General features: G+C 32.6%; 1 protein-coding gene across 1 annotated transcript in view; it reads right to left on the bottom strand.

The window, feature by feature from the left end:
• Positions 1-19,135, bottom strand: part of LOC118195786 (neuroligin-4, X-linked-like) — a 291,903-nt gene that overhangs the window by 17,006 nt on the left and 255,762 nt on the right. The window contains exons 6-7 of the mRNA XM_035367112.2: positions 17,970-18,409; positions 1,492-1,826 (exon numbers count right to left, since the gene is read on the bottom strand). Of these exons, the coding sequence (XP_035223003.2) occupies positions 1,492-1,826; positions 17,970-18,409 (775 nt within the window). The remainder of the gene's footprint in view (positions 1-1,491; positions 1,827-17,969; positions 18,410-19,135) is intronic.

The following is a 19,135-nucleotide window of genomic DNA, read 5'->3' as shown; positions in this document are numbered from 1 at the left end:
GAGAACTGAATTAACTGAATGAGATATATGCCTTTAATGAAATTCGAGGAAATAAGTGTTTTCTGTTAGCAGCAAATATTGTCGCCAGTCTGTCTCGAACAGACGAGAATGTTTACGAGTAGCGCATGCCCATTAGGTAATCAGTGCTGAAACGTCTGTGAAAAAACTTTTTCTTTTTTATTTAATTAATTTTTTTGTTTATATTTTATATTTATTATTGTACTTGAACAGAACATGTGGCAACGACTCGATAATTTTTCAGATGATATAATTTTTATGCATTTTGAGTTAAAAATTAATGAGATGTAACGCTGTTAAATGACTTAGTGCCACAGCGTCGCTATGAAAAATAAATAGAATTTTAAAGAGTGAATTTATTCTGTTGTGGTTTAAGAGCTTTCGACGAAGTAGATTTAATTGATTTCAGTAAGTTTAAACGGAACATAGGAAAAAAATGCGTATAATTTAATATTCCGTAGAAGGAAGTCATGTGGTGTACACATCAGCTTTTTTTGTTTGTTGTTTCTCGGCAGAAAATCACCTGATGTTTGAAGCTGTAACCATATCTTCAGATCAAAACACTATTTAAAGAAAAAAAAAAAAAAAAAAATTCCAGAAATTTCTGCACGTTTAACGCAGCCTTAAAAATTAGATTTCAGCTTGCTGCAGGTAATAGAAACACAAACTAAGATGTTAAATGTATTCCGATTATATTCATCAATGTTGTTCTGCAGGCCCACCAATGGCCGAGCGGTAAAGTCGCTGAACACTGGTAATTCGATCCGAAGTTCGAATCCCGCCAACGGGCTGCCTATATGGTTGTTTTCCCCATCTGTAATGTGCATACGAGCCAGTTTTCCTTAGAACATCCTCTACGAAGGCATCTGTTCCTTTGGCAGATAGCTCTCGGGGTTTAGCTGCAATCACATAAACCAAACCACTGTTATCTTGCCGCATTGGATTTCGAATTTTAATAATTATTTCTATATTTTAGTCACAAACATGTAAATGCATCATTTCGATCCATCTTATTCAGCTGAAGAAATTCTAAGCTGTATCTATTGTACCTAAAGTGAAAATTTTAAGACTCCTTTTTTAAGCGTAATTAGCACATCGATTATGTTAAGCCATGTAATGCATCGCTGTATATAGACAGGATAATCAGAATGTTTAGTTGCTTAAATTGTATAAAAATGGTGTTATAAATAATACTCGGAAGAAATAAAAAATTATAGAATTATAGTGTCACATATGTTATTTAAACAATATTTTTTAAACTTCTTTACAGCTGCATTAAGCATTAAGTTATGAAAAGGGGCATTTGTTAACCGATCAAACGTAATTTTGTAAATAGAAAATAAATTAGACTTAATATAATGATTTAAATAGACTTTGTGATTTATAAAAAAAGAAACAATGGCTTTATATATATCAGCAAAACACATAAAAATGAATTATGCTGGGTTAAAAAATAATTAATAAGTGTCATACTCTGTCTTTTGGAGTGGCTTGAAAGTGATCTGTTCATGACACTTGGCACCGATTGCGTCTGGAGATATGGCATCTGACGGTTCGATTAAAAGCGGCTGAGTTTCCACGAACGTGACGGTTTTGACTTTTTTTGGTTTTGCTGTGTTCGTTAAGTCAGTTTCAGACGTGCCTCCAAGGTGGATTTTTATTTCGCTCGTTTCCACAAGATCAAAAATTTGTTGTTCTTTATACGCTTGCAAAGGCTCGAAGTCGTGCAATATAAGAGATGAAGGAGCATCTTTTAATAAATATGGCTTTTTGTATGATGGTTCTTCTTCTGTTTCGTTTCTCTCAACCTGTAAAATATAACATCCACAATCAACAATTCTATTACATTTTAATAAATATATGCAATCACGTTAAAAATTTTTGACTCTTCACAGGAAAAGCATGACTTTTATCTATCACAAGCATGGCGTAAACTTTGCTTACTTTAAACAATTACAGTCAATGCAATGAATTAAGCAAAATAAACCATGCAGATTTTTAAAGAGTAATCTTTTGAAAACCTACATTGACAGACGCAGTAATGGTGGCCACAGTGAGTTAAAACATGAATGAACTAAAGAGCCAGGCTTTTACTGAAAGGTTTTCAAAATCTATTATTTTATATTCCCCATTCACAGTCTGCAATTTTTTATGAGAGAACGCTTACATCAACTTCAACAACAAAATAATAGCTCAGATTTTTGTTGAAAGGTTTTCAAAATCTATTATATTTGGGAAGTTCTTAAAGTGTGAAGGAGGAAAAGGAGTGAAACCTTTCCAAAATAAAATTGCACTTTAAGGATTTCAAGCAATTCAGTAATAAAAAATAAAGTTTTTGGCACCATTATTGCTTACATCCTTCTAAACTTTAGTGCTGGAAAGAAAATAAAGCTTCATCCATCACTTTTCTTCTTATAGAAGAATAAAAACTTTGTGCTTTAAAATCAAAATTGGTTACTATTATATGCATAATAATAGTAGTAAAAAAAATTACAGCTTTCAATACAGAGAAAAAATGGATAATAATAACTAGGGGAGCTAATATTAATAAATACCAAAAGCTTAATTGAAGCAATACAAGACTTTTTAATTAATTGTGACAAATAACAAGAAATGTTTGCTATAAATTTCGAGGCGTATTAACAATATAATTTAAAATCCAAAGCAAGCAGTCTTCAACGGCAAGACGCGATGTAACTTAATGAAATGTTTCGAAGTTACGACTATTATACTTTATTTAAGAACTTAAAATATATTGTGGAAATTTTGAGCATTTATTTATTCGTTGATTTTAGGGTGCTAATTTTAAAGTTTATTCTGTGTATGTGCTCACATATTTTGTCTAGAAATATTTATTTCTTATACAGGGTTTTAGATTTTTGATTTCTCAGTTCAAAACAATTAAACGGTACAAATAGCTCAAGTAGATCGCGAGATATAGAAAAATACGATCCGAACGGTCTTTGCCAACAGTTTTTGTTGCCAGTCTGATGAAATTTAGACATGTCGCGTTAACTTGCAGGTTTTCTAGAAGATTCGAGTGAACACATTTTTGAAGCTTTACGACAGATTTTTCCTAAAGCTTCCAAAAGCCCGTGCCACACTACTAATACAGCTTCGAGAGCTTTGTGAAGTTCAGGGGTTCAAATACAGTTAGCTGAGTTCAGATTTAAAGTTAATACTCCGTGAATCCTTTTGGGAACAAACGATAATTTTGTGAATGGAGGAATTTTTTTAATATTCGCTTTCTCCTTGAATTATTGACAGATATTTATTTTACTGTGTATCGTGTTTAGATTTATTAGAAATTGTTAATTTATTCCTCATAATTTGGTGTGATTGTTTGAAGAGATATCAACGCTCCCATAGCCTGTAACAATATCTTCACCTTGTGCCAAAGACATAAATCTTCAATATTGCTTGGGTAGAACGCATTTTATTTCGTGTCACTTTTCTAACAATAAATAATTTTTTAAAGAGTATCCTGAATAAAAATGAGACAAGCAGGCTTAGAGGTTTTCCTTTTTTAAGTTACTGTAATTTACATTAAATTACTTACATCAGAATTCATATATACATTATATTGATTGTTATGAATTATGATATATTTATATCATAATTCGTTTAAATAATTTCACATTTAACTGGCTGTACTTATATGAAGAAAAGTTGAGGGTCATAGAAGAATTTTAAGTTGTTACTTTTAGTAAAGAATTAGGACACATTCAATAAATCTCTTATTATAAATTCGCTGAGATATTCGTAAATTTAGCATTTTAGTCATTTGAGAAAACGGAATTCTAAGAATTCACTCATTGAATGATTCTGAAACTTATAACATACAGCATGAAATTTGTTATGTACTCCCAACATGTAATTCTTTAGAGATGTTTCAAAAAGCATTTATAAGTAAAGCCTGGGCTACAGTGTAGGGTAGTTTCTAGTTTGCTACACAGACATGTTCACGGGGTCATTTTATACATGCTTTGGGTTCCCAGCAAGCCACTATATCTCGGGTAAAGAAATATTAGGCATACACGTGAAGCATAAAATGTGGTATTTCATTTAGTTATCATACAGTCCATAGCCCAATCATAGTTTACTATTTTCCGAAATTTACTCTTTATCCATATTTATAAAACATCCCAAAGATAGCTTAAGGATCGTTTTTAACTGTCTAAACATAATTTTATATTAGAGGATTCGAATTCCAGCAAACGAGTTGCTTTTAGGATGCTTTGGTGGATTTCTCTTTGTAGTGTGACAGGAGCTAGTTTCTCTTAGAGTCTTGTATGAAAAAATCTATCCTTTTAGGTAGACAGCCTTAGTGGGGTTTGCCGTAATATAATAGATTTTCAACGCTTTGATATTACTAAAGGTACGCTGCAGACAAAGAACTATACATTACTGGAAAAAAATATTTTTTTGTGAAAAGTGTGAAATCATTTTTATCTGACTTATTAGTTTATAGGAAATGAAGAAATTTACTTGGGAGCTACTCGGCTGTGCATTAACAATTGCTAGCGTTGTATGCGATATCCGTACACAGTCTAAAAACCAGTCGTTAGCTGAAGGGCATAGACGTGTTCCTTTGCAAGTAAAATATTCTAAATTCCAAAGTTTCCCAGAAACTAAATTATAAACCTTAAATATTCCGATAATAAACGAATGAACGTAGATGCATTTGTCAAGAGAAATACTCAAAGACTAAAAGACTTCTAAAACTTGCTCTTTTTAATCTTTGAACTGTGGGGGAAAGATTGATTCTCCAATTTTGAAAATCCACTAGTCCTTAATATACAAGATCTGGTAGAGCTGTCAGTCATTAGTTCTTTTTTACTCAGGGGAGCTTTAATTATTCTATGCGAGATAGTTTTGTTCAGATATATTTTGTGGAAAGGGATATGGTTCTGACATTTCTGGCTTAACCATTTATTTACTAGTAGAATTAAAATTTTTCGCAAAAGGTATAGGAATTAATAGTTAAAGTGAAAATAGTGTATAGGAATTAATAGTTAAAGTTAAGTAAAGTGAAACCTACGGAATGAATACTCACAAAAAGGAGATAATAAAAAGAGTAAATAACGTGAACTCGCTTCCCTAAAATAGCACTGTTGCATTAATGTTAACATAAACCAGCTAAAATCTCTTCAAACGAATAGGTAAATAAGATTGGTTTGGTTTATTAAATTACGGCAAAGCACTCGAGGGTTATCGAGGATGCCTTCGAACCTCGGACCGAACTACCAGTGTTCAGCAACGTTACCGCTCGGCCGGTGGTGGGCACGGTAAATAAATGAAAATGTATCGATCGCCATTTAAAATTAATAAACAAGCTAGCGCAATTTTGAAAAATTCCTCCACAGAAAATAGATCTACAACGGAAAATCGGAAAATTAATAATGGTGTTAATAAAAGTTGTGTGCGTTTCCTATTTCCTAATATTTGTTAGCATAATTAAAATACTTTCGGAAAACTTCAATACATTTTCCCCATTAAAAATAAATTTCGATATGATAAATGTTTTTTCAAAATGAATAGAATTTAAATTTTCAGCAACTTGTAATTAAAAATAAAAAATGTGGCTCGGATTTAAAAAACGTTTCTCAATGAAAAAAAAAAAAAAAAAACTTTGGCTGTGCTTAGAAATGAATGGAAATTCTCAAGAAATATATAAAGTTGTGTAATCTAATAAAAAAAGAATTATGTTGCCCTAAAATATGGGATGCATTTTTTACATAAAAACATTTTCTTTTCATATCTTTCTAACTGCTGTTAATACTAATTTGTCAGAATCATATTTCGAACCCCTTCCTCATATTACCTAAATCTTTCAAAAAATAATTATTCGTGTTATTTAATATGATGTTATGAAATGAATGGCTTATGCTTATTGCTATGTGCCATATAGTATTGAAATGCAAATGAAGATGATGAATACTCGTTCATTTACTTGGATTTTGAATTTTGACTCTGAAAGATCAAAATAAAATGTTTCATGCACATTACGTTACTATATGACGCTATTGAATCCATTATGCACATTGCCTTCCAAAAATTAGGGAACAGCATGTGTTTGAGTCTAATATTAAAATGAAGCAACATAGAAACCAGAAATTTAAAGGGATATTCACTAAACAGTTCTTTAATGAGTGCGACATTGAATTCTAAAGTTCAACACAAGCATGAATTACAACAAAACAATTGCATTCTTGGCAGAGAAATCCTGTCTTGGAAAAACAGTATATCACAATGTTTTGATGAAAAATAGAGTGGTAACATTACAGAAATGGGTTCTAAAATAGAATGTGTCAACCCCTATCTGCAATACATTGGCGGCAGCGACGCTGCATGCTATCAATTAAGTTGTCGGTCAGTGAAATGGGAAGAAACGACCAGATATGGAGTAATCCTTGTTCAAGCTCATCTAACGACCTTGTAGGAGGCCTTAAAGCAGCAACGTGTCTCCCAAGATAGTCGCAAAGATGTTCTATCGGATTCAGTTCTGGGAATTGAGCTGGCCGTTTTATCCGCTAATAATCAAGATATTCTTCAGCAATCTGAACTCAGTGCCGTCGCGCATTGTCTTCCATCAGAAGAAATCCAGGGGCAATAGCAGCGGCAAATTGGCGAACATATTGATCAAGAATCTTGTCTAGATATTTCACACTGGCCAAAGTTCCTCAGTGTGAGCTCCGAGAGAGATCCGAGCGTAAACCATTTTTCCACCACCTCTGTAACTGTGTCTTCCCACAATGTGGGATTGGTTGTATCTGGTGCGTTGTTCCCTCCAGATCAGCTGGCGACCTGAATCACTCTCCAATGTGAACCTGGACGCGTCTGTGAAGAGAACAGATGCCCATTGTTGACTGGTCCAGGAAACGTGTTCTCTTGCTCAACATAAACGGGCACCTCTGTGTCCTCGGGTCAAGGGGACACAAACAACTGGCTGTCTCGCATACAGATCTGTATTGTGCAGGTGTCTGCGCACTGTAGTAGCTGAGATCCTTGCTCCTGTTTCCACTAAATGATCTGCCATGAGCTGAGGCACAGTAATGTTACTCCTCCTTCTAGCCGAAAGAGCTAAATAATGGTCTCCCGCAGGTGTTGTAACTCTAGGTCTGGAACATTTCTTTAGACACAAAATCCTCGGAATCAAACAGATTTCATAGTTGGTGGACCACACTACGATATACACTGAGACGTCTAGCAGCACAGCTTGTGGCATGCCCATTTCCATCCATCCGGTCGCCCGCCACCTCAACGAATCGGGCAAACGGCTTCTCCTGGACATTGATAGACTCTCCTAGACATTGTTAACGAAACTGCTAATAACAATTAAAGATTCGTGAACAAAACTTACAATTTTTATCTTTTTTCTCGAACTTTTATATAAGTGTTATTTTCTATAAAATAAAAGTGGTACCTATTATTTTTGCATATATGTTAGTAAGCTTCGTTATTATCATGCATATAAACTGTAAATTTAAATGTTACTGATATTTTTGTAATGGTGAGCCTTCAAAAACATGCTGCTGCTTAAATTTTGAAGGCCAGTGTATATGCAGATATTAAAATATGTAAGTGCCCATCATATAGTACTTTAGAAAGCATCTATGTACTACCTCTCTCGAAGCATTATACTTTAAAAATCATCTTTGCGTTATCCCTGACATCTTCGAGAGCGATAATGAAAGTAGATCTTCATTGAAAGCTGAACTTTTAAACTGGATTATTTACATTACTGTAAAGCACGTGAGGAATACCTGTCTAGGGAAGATGATACCTTCATGAAGGATTCTGAAGCCGAGTTATATCGTCTTTACTTAAATTATGGAAACTTCGCCTTCAGCTCTCTAGCTCATTGAGATTTTAAACTAGATCTAACTACCAGAATAAAGTAATTTTAGCTCTTTGTTGTTGATACACTGTAACAAACTAAAACAGTATAAAGTTAAAATAATAGTTTTAAACTGTTATTTTAAGTCTATAAAGTTAATCATCAAAAGGAATAAATTTGCACTTAAGGTTTAGAAGTTGAGACCTTATATCTTAAAAGAAGTTTAACTTTTAGTATGATTTTCGCCCTGAGGTAGTTCAAAGAAATAATGGGAGACACAAATTGTCAGTTATATGATGTATTGCTTTAAACTTATTTCGCTCATATTCATTACTCATTTTTACTTCAATTAATCAGTGACGTATTCTAAAGCAGTACGCTGGTGTAAAATGTCGAGGTTAAATTAATGAGTTTTCAGTCAGCCTATTTTGGAATTTTTCAAAGTTTGTTAAGGAGTTATTGATTAATATCTTTAACTACTTATAGTGAGTTTCATATTTACTGAAAATCGCAAAAAAATTGTTTTCTTATCAATATTTGATACTTTCTTTGAAAAACCAATCAGGCAAATTAATATGCAATAAATGGCTAACTAGCCGGTAACTGTTACAAAATAAAATGGCAAACATTACAAAATTTGATTCTAAAATCTTGTCTTACAATTAAATATTATTCTTTTCTTAATGAATAAAACTATGTTTTTTTTGTGCTATAGAATCATTTTCTGCAAGTCATTCACGCACTTCAGATATGTGCAGATTAGTAAAGTCAGATTACACAGACTAAGTTATTGTTGATCTGTATAATCTTAACTTTAGGTTTTGACATGATTACAAATATTTTGGTCATGCCATATTTGTTTTATAATCTGGGGCTACATTTTCTTGAGAGCAATCAATTAAATCAAATCTTAATAAATTAATAATGAGAGTAATTTCAAACTTGAATTACTTTACTTAAAAATTTCTAAACTGCAAAAGGAAGGTCTTTTCTCTGCAGTTTGTGTATGTATATGTTATCTATGTAGTCAATTTGCAAAATTTGGTAATTGCAAGAAACTTATTTTGTAAATCCAAGTGTGATCTACTAAACGTTATATTTGCTATTTTAACACTGTTTATTTAGTATTTAAAGTTTATATATTTTGATAGATTTTTAGATTTTAACCGGTTTTCGTTGATGCTCTGCAATTTTTTCATCTTTATCTCAATTTTTCTTGAAGATTTAAATTTTTCACTGTAGTAGGTTAGCAGGTGCTCGAGCGCAGTTTGATAAAGACAGCTCACAGTTTTTGGGTAATATTTCATAATGGCTACGACCATACTCTTGGCATGTGCTTAATATGGCAAGTGGAATAGCGAATGGCCCAAGTGTAATAGCGCATTATTTTGTAAGGTATTAGATGAATATGTATTTAGACTAAACTGGAAACATTATATATCTTCTGTGTACTAAAAAATGAAATATTATGTAATGCAATAAAACGATTTAACGTTTTTATAAGATGTATCATGAATTAAATGGATTTTTATTTAAATAAATCAGATAAAAATAAAAAGAAATATTCTTAAAAACTGCACCTACTGCATTGAAATAGATTAGTTTGCTAATTAATAACAGATAGATTAAATATGAAAGAACAATATTTTGCATTTTTTCAGATGGCAACAGACTCGAATGTAAAGTGAAGCAACATAATTTTTTTTTTCAAGACTAATAGCACTTTTGTATAACGTTATGTATAACCTACTGCATTGAAATAGATTAATTTGCTAATTAATAACAGATAGATTAAATATGAAATAATAATATCTTACGTTTTTTAAGATGGCAACAGACTCAATTGAAAGGTGAAGCAACATAATTTTTGTTTCAAGACTAATAGCACTTTTGAGCTAATAATGAAGCAAGTTCGCAAAGTTATGTAAGGTTTTAAATAACGTTGATTTTTAAATTTTTAAATGATCATCAGAAATAGGAAGACTCGTAAGAACAATAATATTGTAGAACGTTCTGTACGCTAATTAAAAAGCTATTTAATATTTGATGTCTATTAGGTGTCTAATACTTAATTTCAACTAAGCAAATTCACGTGCTTTAATGAAATAATTAATATAAGTCACCAAATATCAATTCAGCGTGAAAATATATATCCTGTGATACTGCATTAAAAGGATGGAAGATTAATACTGCTTAACTATCTGTATTTTATATGGTTTGATTGACAAATAGCATAAAATTCTTGTGCACAGCTTTTAAAATTGACCCACTCTGTTCCATCAGAACAATAGGTAACATAAATATTGCATAAAACTTGTAAAAATTTCTTAAAATCGATGTAATCATTGTTCATAATTCCTTTGCGAAATTATAAAATTTATCTTGCAGCAGCTGCTGGAGCTGCTGCAGTAGCTGGATGCAAATTTTCGGAAAGTTATGTATTTTTAACATATGTAAATGTTACCAATACATAAATTTTAATGCATGATATTACTGAACTTCTGAAAGAGATTCAAATGTATTAACATATATTCTTTCAGAATTGCGAAACAAACTATTATGTGTGTCAAAGAAGAAAAATGGCGAGAAGTCCTGAGAAGAAACTTCAGTATTTTTTCATCTTTCTCAAGCAGAGCACAGAATAAATTTTAAATCCTATCTGTGATGTTTATGTGACTATAATAGCAAACAAAAGTGTACGAAAGGCAATTTATATATATATTTATATGTATACAGAGTACTTTACACATATTACAGATAAAAGTCTTACGGAATCGTTTACGAATCATATAATATTATCGAATAAAATGTAATTTTACTTCGAAAATGCTTCCATAAAATTTAATTAATACTATCCTTTGATGATTAGAAAGACCCTTTTCTGAAAGAAAATTAATAATGAGGATGAGGTAGATTAATAATGAATGGCGCTTAAGTTTGAATCTCTTGAAAGGTACATAATAGAAATTTTTAATTTAATCCCATCAGCAATACGATTTAATCATTACTTGTGAAATTTCGATAGTGAAATGGAGTACTTGAATGCCTCCATTTTTAGTCTGAATGTACTTGAATTTCTTCGTTTCTGCTAGGTTAATAAATTATTTAAAAAACTACGGTTCTGGTCAGAATTTATGCATTTTACATTTTAATTAATTCATTAATTAAATTCACAATGATTTCATCTAAAATTACATTTGTACGAATTGTATTAATATGATTCATAGAAAAATTCTGATGCAAATAGAATTACGCATGTATGTGCAATAAAAAACGTTAATTCATAGTATCATAATAAAACGCTGCAGATTTATTCAGAATTCCTTAAAACACTTTTAAAGTTCATAACAAATGTAGTATGTAACGGATACCAAATTTGATTACATTGAAATAGTAACAAACTTACCAGGTTCTTTTCACATGTTCTGCAAACGCTGAATGTGTTCTCCTTAGCTAATATGATATGTAAATGATTATTTCTCTCGACTCACATGCATGCTAGTGCATCACAATGGACTAGGACCAGAAGCATATGCACAAATGCAATGATTGTAGAAATTAAACAGGCAGTAGACACAAAAACGTATCCCTGACAAGCCCCCACTAGAAACGATCACAAAGTATTAAGTATTAGAAGACCAAAGTGTGTGCCACATAAACGTGTCATTTCCTCATCCCCTGTGGTTATTCTCCTTTGTAGAAACTCTGATTGAGCTGTTCTTGCAAATGGTCTCTCGTGACATATTTGGTTTGAGATGATCTTCCAAACGGTCTCGATAATGGTAATTGTGTCTTTATAATATGTCCAAGTGAATCTTTTCAGTAATGCATTAATGCATCTCATATCCCAGTTTTTATAAACTACATAAAATAAAATTATTATAATAATAATAATTATAATAATAACAATAAAATGAATTTATTTCATTATAACCAGATTGGATATCGGTTATATATTTTATGTAGTAGGAATTTAAAAAAACACTTAATTAAAAAAACGCTATATTATGTGTTGGCGCATTTTACGCCAACGAATCTCGCCAAATTATCGCCTCCTGCGATTGAGGCAGCAGACTTGAAGAAGAAATCTAACCGGTCTGACGTGAGCAATTACTTGTAACCGAAGCTCACAATTAAATTGTATTTTGCTTCACTGTAAATATTTGTATATGATGTTTTTCTAAATAAAATAATTAAAAACGAAGCAGTGAAGCTGGTCCGTCGATAAAAAATAACCTTTAAGAAAAATAAGTTTATTCATCTGGCTCCGTCGACCCTGGAGCCTACTTCAGCGGTATGGATATATTAATGAAAAGCAAAGCATCCCTAAAGGGGAAAATAACTAGATTCGAAACTTTTGTGCAAACTGCAAATAGTGATGTGGACTTAGTTGAACTTAAAGTTAAACTAAAGAACATTCAAGCTCTTCAAAAGAAAGTTGATGAACTACGAAGTGCGTGCTACGCACAAAGTGAAATGAAAGATGATGATCTGACCAAAATTGATGACGACTTAAACCAATGTGATGATCGTCTGGAAAAATTGGAGGTAAGAATTGAAATTCTCATTAATTCTTACAATAAGTTAAATTCTGCAAAAGCAGTAAATGTTACTAAAAGTAATGTAGATGAAAATTTTCAAATCAAAACTAAAATCCCAGCGTTAGTTTTGCCTGAATTTTCAGGAAAATATGAAGAATTTAGTTCATTTAAAACTCAATTTGATGATTTAATTACAAATAACGTTCAGCTGAGTCATTCACAGAAATTGTATTATCTAAGATTTTGTCTTACTAATGATGCTAAGCATTTAGGTAGTAACTTTGATAATTTTGAATCTTTGTACAATGCTTTAGAATCTCGCTATGATAATGAACGTCTGATTGTTAACATTCATGTGCAGAATATTTTAAATTTTGAAAAGATTCAATCCGAAAATGCGAAAGATATCAGAAGTATGATTGATTGTATACAAAAGAATTTACGCGCTTTGAAAGTATTAAAATATGAACAGAACAAGTTATGTGATGTTTTTCTAATAAATATTCTTCTTCAAAAACTAGATAAAGAATCTAGAAAAAATTTTGAATTATCTCACAAATCGAAAGTAGTTCCAACGTTTGACGAGTTTATTAGATTTTTGGAACAGCGTGAATCAGTTTTGTTATCTATAAATAGAAATATTACACCCGGAAGTAGGGTTAATATAAATAAGAATTCCACTCCTTCCCATAAATCGAAGGTTCTTTTGACAAATGAAAATAAAAGTAAAAACTGTGTAGTGTGTAGGAGCTTTCATCCTATTTTCCTTTGCGATACATTCTTAAAGTTAAGTGTTCATGAAATATTAAAATTAATTCGTTCACATAAACTCTGCGAATTATGTCTAAAGCAAAATCATAAGAAAAGTCAGTGTCTCTCGAAATTTAAATGCGCTTGCAGGAAAAAGCACAATAAATTAATATGCATGGATAATGAAGGTCATTCGAAGACTCCTTGTCGCTCGGTGACGCCACTTAGACAAAACAAAAGTGAGCTCGATGCCGCCGCTGGAAAAGGTGACTCAGAATTGAAAGCGTTGAGTGTTTTAAGTAACAAGAATAAACAAAAAAGAAAAAGTGTACTTTTTTCTACTGCAGAGATTTATGTCCGTGACGCCAATAATCGGAGAATAAAAATCCGTGCGCTTTTAGACAGCGCATCTAATATATGTGTTCTTACAGATAAAATAAGTGAATGCTTAGGAATAAAAAGGGAGAAAATTAAAATGCCTGTTACAGGTCTTAATGGATCAATTCAAAATATTAAATGGAAAGTGAATACATTTATTTCAAATGAAGAATGTACCTTTAATGAACCAGTTGAATTCTTGATTGTAAATAAGGTAACAGGACTAACTCCGTGTATTACGTTAGATATTTCGAAAGTAGAAATTCCACAATTTTTAAATTTAGCTGATAAATCATTTTATGAAGCTTCAGAGGTACATCCCCTTATAAGTGCTGATTTATTTTTTAAGGTTTTGAAAAATAATACGTATAAAATAAATGATGATTTATTGTTTAAAGAGTCTGAATTCGGATGGATCGCATGCGGGAAGCTTAACGAAATACAACCTTCTTATCAGGGACATTGTTTTCTTGTGCAAAATGACTCTCTTCAAAATACTTTAAAACTTTTCTTTGATTTAGAGGGACTTGGTATTCGTGATGATCCAGTTTTGCATGAAAAGGATCAGGCAATGGAAATTTTTAATGACACCGTTGAATTTAAAAATGGACGTTATGTAGTACAACTACCTTTTAGGAAACATTATGAAGAATTATCTGATAATTATTCCTTGGCGTGGCAGCGTTTTCAGAATTTGTGGAGAAGATTTGGTCATGATCCTGAGTTACATCAACAATACCGTGAAATTATTTGTGATTATTTAAAAGAAGGCATAATCAGCATCGTAAATCCTGATACAAAAGAAAATGCTTTAAATAAGCCTATATATTATTTGCCTCATCAGGCTGTGCGTAAAGAAAGTAGTTTAACGTCGAAAACTAGGATCGTCTTTGATGCGGGTAGTCATCAAAATAATGAACTTTCTTTAAATGACTGCTTGTGGCCAGGGGTTAACTTAAATCCAAATCTTTAGGATTTACTAATTAATTTCAGATTGAACAAAATTGCATTTTGTTCAGATATTAAACAAGCTTTTCTGCAGATATGCCTCTCTGATGAACATAAGGATGCAGTTCGTTTTCTTTGGAGTAGTGATGATCCAAGTGTTGATAAAAGGCCCAATTTACAGATTTACCGTTTCAATCGAGTAAATTTCGGGGTCAGTTCGAGCCCATTCCTGTTAGCAGCTACTATTAGACATCATATTAAAAAATACAAGGAAGATTTTCCCGAAACAGTTGAAATTTTAGACCAGTGTTTTTATGTAGATGATCTCATTTCTGGAAGTGAGGATTTTGAAGAAGCACTTGAAGTATCTAAAAATGCCAAGAAAATTATGGAAGAGGCTGGAATGGTCCTCAGGAAGTGGATTAGCAATAATGCTGAATTAATGGAGCAATGGAAGAATGAAGAATTCGATACCTATCCTGCAGACGCTACTCTCAGCTTCGGCGCACACCAAACTAAAATCTTGGGACTTTCTTGGAAGACGCACGAAGATTATTTAACTATGGATACTAAAAATCTTTTGGAATTTCTTTCTATGGACAAAAATACGAAACGCTTCTTACTTCAAGCAATAGGGAAGATATTTGATCCTTTAGGATTAATTTCGCTTTCACCATTCGAGTTAAATGCCTCATCCAAGATCTCTGGAATGAAAAAATTCTCTGGAATGAACCTTTACCAAAGGAAATTGAAAAGGAATGGAAGAAGTGGTGTGCTGAACTTCATCACTTAGAAAATTTGAAAATACCTAGGTTGGTTAATGATTCTGCATCAAAGGAAGATACTGTTGAAATACACAGTTTTTGCGACGCAAGTAAAAAGGCATATGGCGCTGCCATATATTTGAAGGTGAAGACACTCAGTGGAATATCGGTGAAACTCCTAACTTCAAAAAGTCGTGTGGCTCCATTAAACGGTGTAACCTTACCAAGATTAGAACTATTGGGTGCTCTAGTTGCAGCTCGTCTTAGTTCTAAGGTAAAGAGAATCGTGAATCTGCAAATATCTTCTGTTGAATACCATTGGACAGATTCCAAGATTGCACTTTTTTGGATAAAGGGTGCAAAAGCCCGATGGAAGCAATTTGTGGCAAACCGAGTGAACGAAATCACCAGCTTGACAGATCCCAACTCTTGGCATCACTGTGCAGGTAAAGAAAATCCTGCCGATCTTCTCTCACGTGGAATGAATGCTGATTCCTTGGTGACAGATTCTAGATGGTGGACAGGTCCAGAATTCTTGATGCAGCCTGACAGTTTTAAGAACTTGCAACCATTTATTCCTGAGATTGAAACCATAGAACAAGTCGAAAAAGAAACTTTGCGGCGAGAAAGGAAAATTCCTTTTGAAGATGAGACTTGTAAAGAGACAGCCCTGCTAAATGACAGCTCTCAACATTTTATTGTGGACGACCTCTTAGAACTTTCAAACAATTATTATAAAATTAACCATGTTTTGTCTTATATTTTCAGGTTTATTTTGAATTGCAGGAATAAGGTAAAAAACACAGGACCACTGTCAGTGGAGGAGGTAAGAGAAGCCGAAGAAGTGTTGATTAAGCATGAACAACGAGTTCTCCTTGAAGGAAAGAAACTGCCAAGTAATATTTCGAATTTATTTCCGTTTTTTGATGACAAAGGAATAGTACGTGTAGGAGGAAGGCTGAAGAATGCTTCAGTGCCATATTCTCAAAGACATCCTCCTATTTTACCTAAGGGTTCAAGATTAAGTAAAATTTATTTTGAAAGTTTACACAGGAAATTATTTCATGTTGGACCACAAGGTCTGCTAAATGCAGTGCGCTTGAAATTTTGGCCTTTAGGTGGCCGTAGTCTCGCACGCAAAACAGTACATCAATGTGTAACGTGCTTTAAATGTAAGCCCACTCTTTCTTCACAAATTATGGGTAATTTGCCTAGTGAAAGAGTTAATGTTTCAGCTCCATTTTCTATTACAGGTATTGATTTATGTGGCCCTTATTTAGTGAAATTTAAAAATCAACGTAAAGGTATTCTGAATAAATTGTATATTTGTATTTTTATATGTTTCTCAACAAAAGCCATCCATCTTGAGACATTAACAGATTTGACTTCCGATGCTTTAATTGCAACACTTAAACGTTTTACAAGTAGACGTGGCAAATGTTTCAAAATTTATACTGACAATGCTACTAACTTTGTTGGAGCGAATTCAAAATTGAAAAAATTTTATAAGCTCATTAATTTCCCAGACAAAGAATTAGCTAATCATTTTTCGCAAGAAAATATAGATTGGAATTTTATTCCACCCAAATCGCCTCACTTCGGTGGACTTTGGGAAGCTGGGATAAAATCGGTGATGTACCATCTTAAACGTACGATTGGCAATTTTCATTTCACTTACGAAGAATTCGAAACGATTGTCATTCAGATAGAAGGGATATTAAATTCGCGACCGCTTACTCCTCTTTCTAGCGATTCAGAAAGTTTCGAAGTTCTGACGCCAGGTCATTTCTTGATAGGGCGACCTATAACAGCAATTTCTGAGCCGTTTTTAACGGATTTAAAGGAAAACCGCTTAAGTCGTTGGCAAAAAAACTACAAAAACTATACAACTTATTTGGAAAAGATGGAAGTCTGATTACTTGAATACTTTACAATCTAGATCAAAATGGATGGTTGAAAAAAATGATCTGATGATCGGCCAAATGGTTTTGATTAAAGAAGATTTTCTGCCAATTAACAATTGGCTTTTAGGGCGAATAACATCATTGTACCACGGTTCTGATGGAAAAGTCCGTGTTGTAAAAGTTCGTACCAAAACAGGGGACTTTAAAAGGACAATTAATAAAATAGCTGTATTGCCTATTGAAGTTTAGCAAGTTGTGAATTATGTTACTCAGTTGTTAGTAATTATATTGAAAATTATTTTTCTCAATAATTTTGTATTCATGTTTTGTTCACTTATTTTATATTTTTCTATACATATTTTATACTTGTTTACATGAATAACTGAAACTTTAATACTGGTATTTCATAATTAAATTTATGTTAAGTTCTTGCATGTGAACATAGCAAGGCCGAGCGGGATGTTGGCGCATTTTACGCCAACGAATCTCGCCAAATTATCGCCTCCTGCGATTGAGGCAGCAGACTTGAAGAAGAAATCTAACCGGTCTGACGTGAGCAATTACTTGTAACCGAAGCTCACAATTAAATTGTATTTTGCTTCACTGTAAATATTTGTATATGATGTTTTTCTAAATAAAATAATTAAAAACGAAGCAGTGAAGCTGGTCCGTCGATAAAAAATAACCTTTAAGAAAAATAAGTTTATTCATTATGTTTAAATAGTCTATTATAATTGAAGATAACTCATAAAAGTTTGACTTAAAATATAACATTGAATTTTAAATAGCAAGCAAGAAATCATATGCTATGAAATGTATTTAATACCTGATAAAATGCTTTTTGTACATTTTTTGCAACATTTATTTTGTCCTTTTGGTAGTATATTGCAGCAAAGACGACGATGTTTAACATCAACAATGAGCAACCAACGGCGATGGTGACTCCGAGAGCTGACAAATGGACTCTTTTATCCAATCCAAAAACATGGACCCCTGTGGAGTTTCCAGTGCCATTCCTCTCATGGTCTGTCTTCTCTCCTGTTGCGTTGAATTGAAAAGAATCTGGACCTGTGTGCGTTGGTGTCTGCACACTATCTATGTACGAATCCCGCACGATTCCATCATAAGAAGACAAGTTGTGATGATCCTCAAGCATGTGATGCTGATCAGTAGTAGTGTTATCAACAGTGTCTAATAGAGGTATGAGGTTAAGCCAATAGGACAGCTTATGAGCGTTGTAGTGATCCTGCACTTTCGGTTTCGTGGCTGTAAAATCAAATGGAAATTTCAAATTTATTTTTCTACAAATAAAATTCTCTACAAAATAGGATTAAATTCAAAACATTCAGGAGCTTATCATACATTAATAAATGAAGTAAACCTTCGTACGAAATTTACGAATGAAAGCAATCCCTAAAATTTCCTAGTTCTTAACCGGAAAAAATTATTTTTAATGAATTTTAATAACCAAAACAAAACAGCCCTTATCAATATACTAGTTAGTGGTACAGGTTATATGTTGGAATAGGGTTCGAATCCCGAAGAAAGAGTATAAATGTTTAAATGTAGAACATCTTTGCACTTGAAGGTATATAACTACTATTGAGCCGAAAGGAATTTGTAGATGCTCATGGTATGAAGAGAGAGCTGGAAGACGGTCGGATCCATCCACCAGCAAACTCTCAAATCTGGCTCTTCAACCCTCAAAATTCTCAAACATGGTCAAACTCTCATTATCTCCTATAAGATATCTATGTCCTTGAAGAATAACTTCAAGAACATCTCTCCTAACTGGACATCGGCATGGCCGTGATTATACTCAGATTACGAGTTTATTAGTAACGTAGCATTAATGATAAAAATTGCAACAGCATTTATGATAAACAAGAGTAATAGCATTTATGATAAACAATAGTAATAGCATTTATGATAAACAGATTTATATCTATTGTTGCATAAATAAGAGGTAATCTGTAAAGATTCACTCTATAC

The sequence above is a fragment of the Stegodyphus dumicola genome, chromosome 3 (genome assembly GCF_044657685.1).
Source record: "Stegodyphus dumicola isolate Sdum_Otavi_A_Nest chromosome 3, ASM4465768v1".
NCBI classification, from domain to species: domain Eukaryota; kingdom Metazoa; phylum Arthropoda; class Arachnida; order Araneae; family Eresidae; genus Stegodyphus; species Stegodyphus dumicola.
The sequence above is the reverse complement of the archived record's forward strand: the minus strand, read 5'-3'. Positions and strand labels throughout refer to the sequence as shown.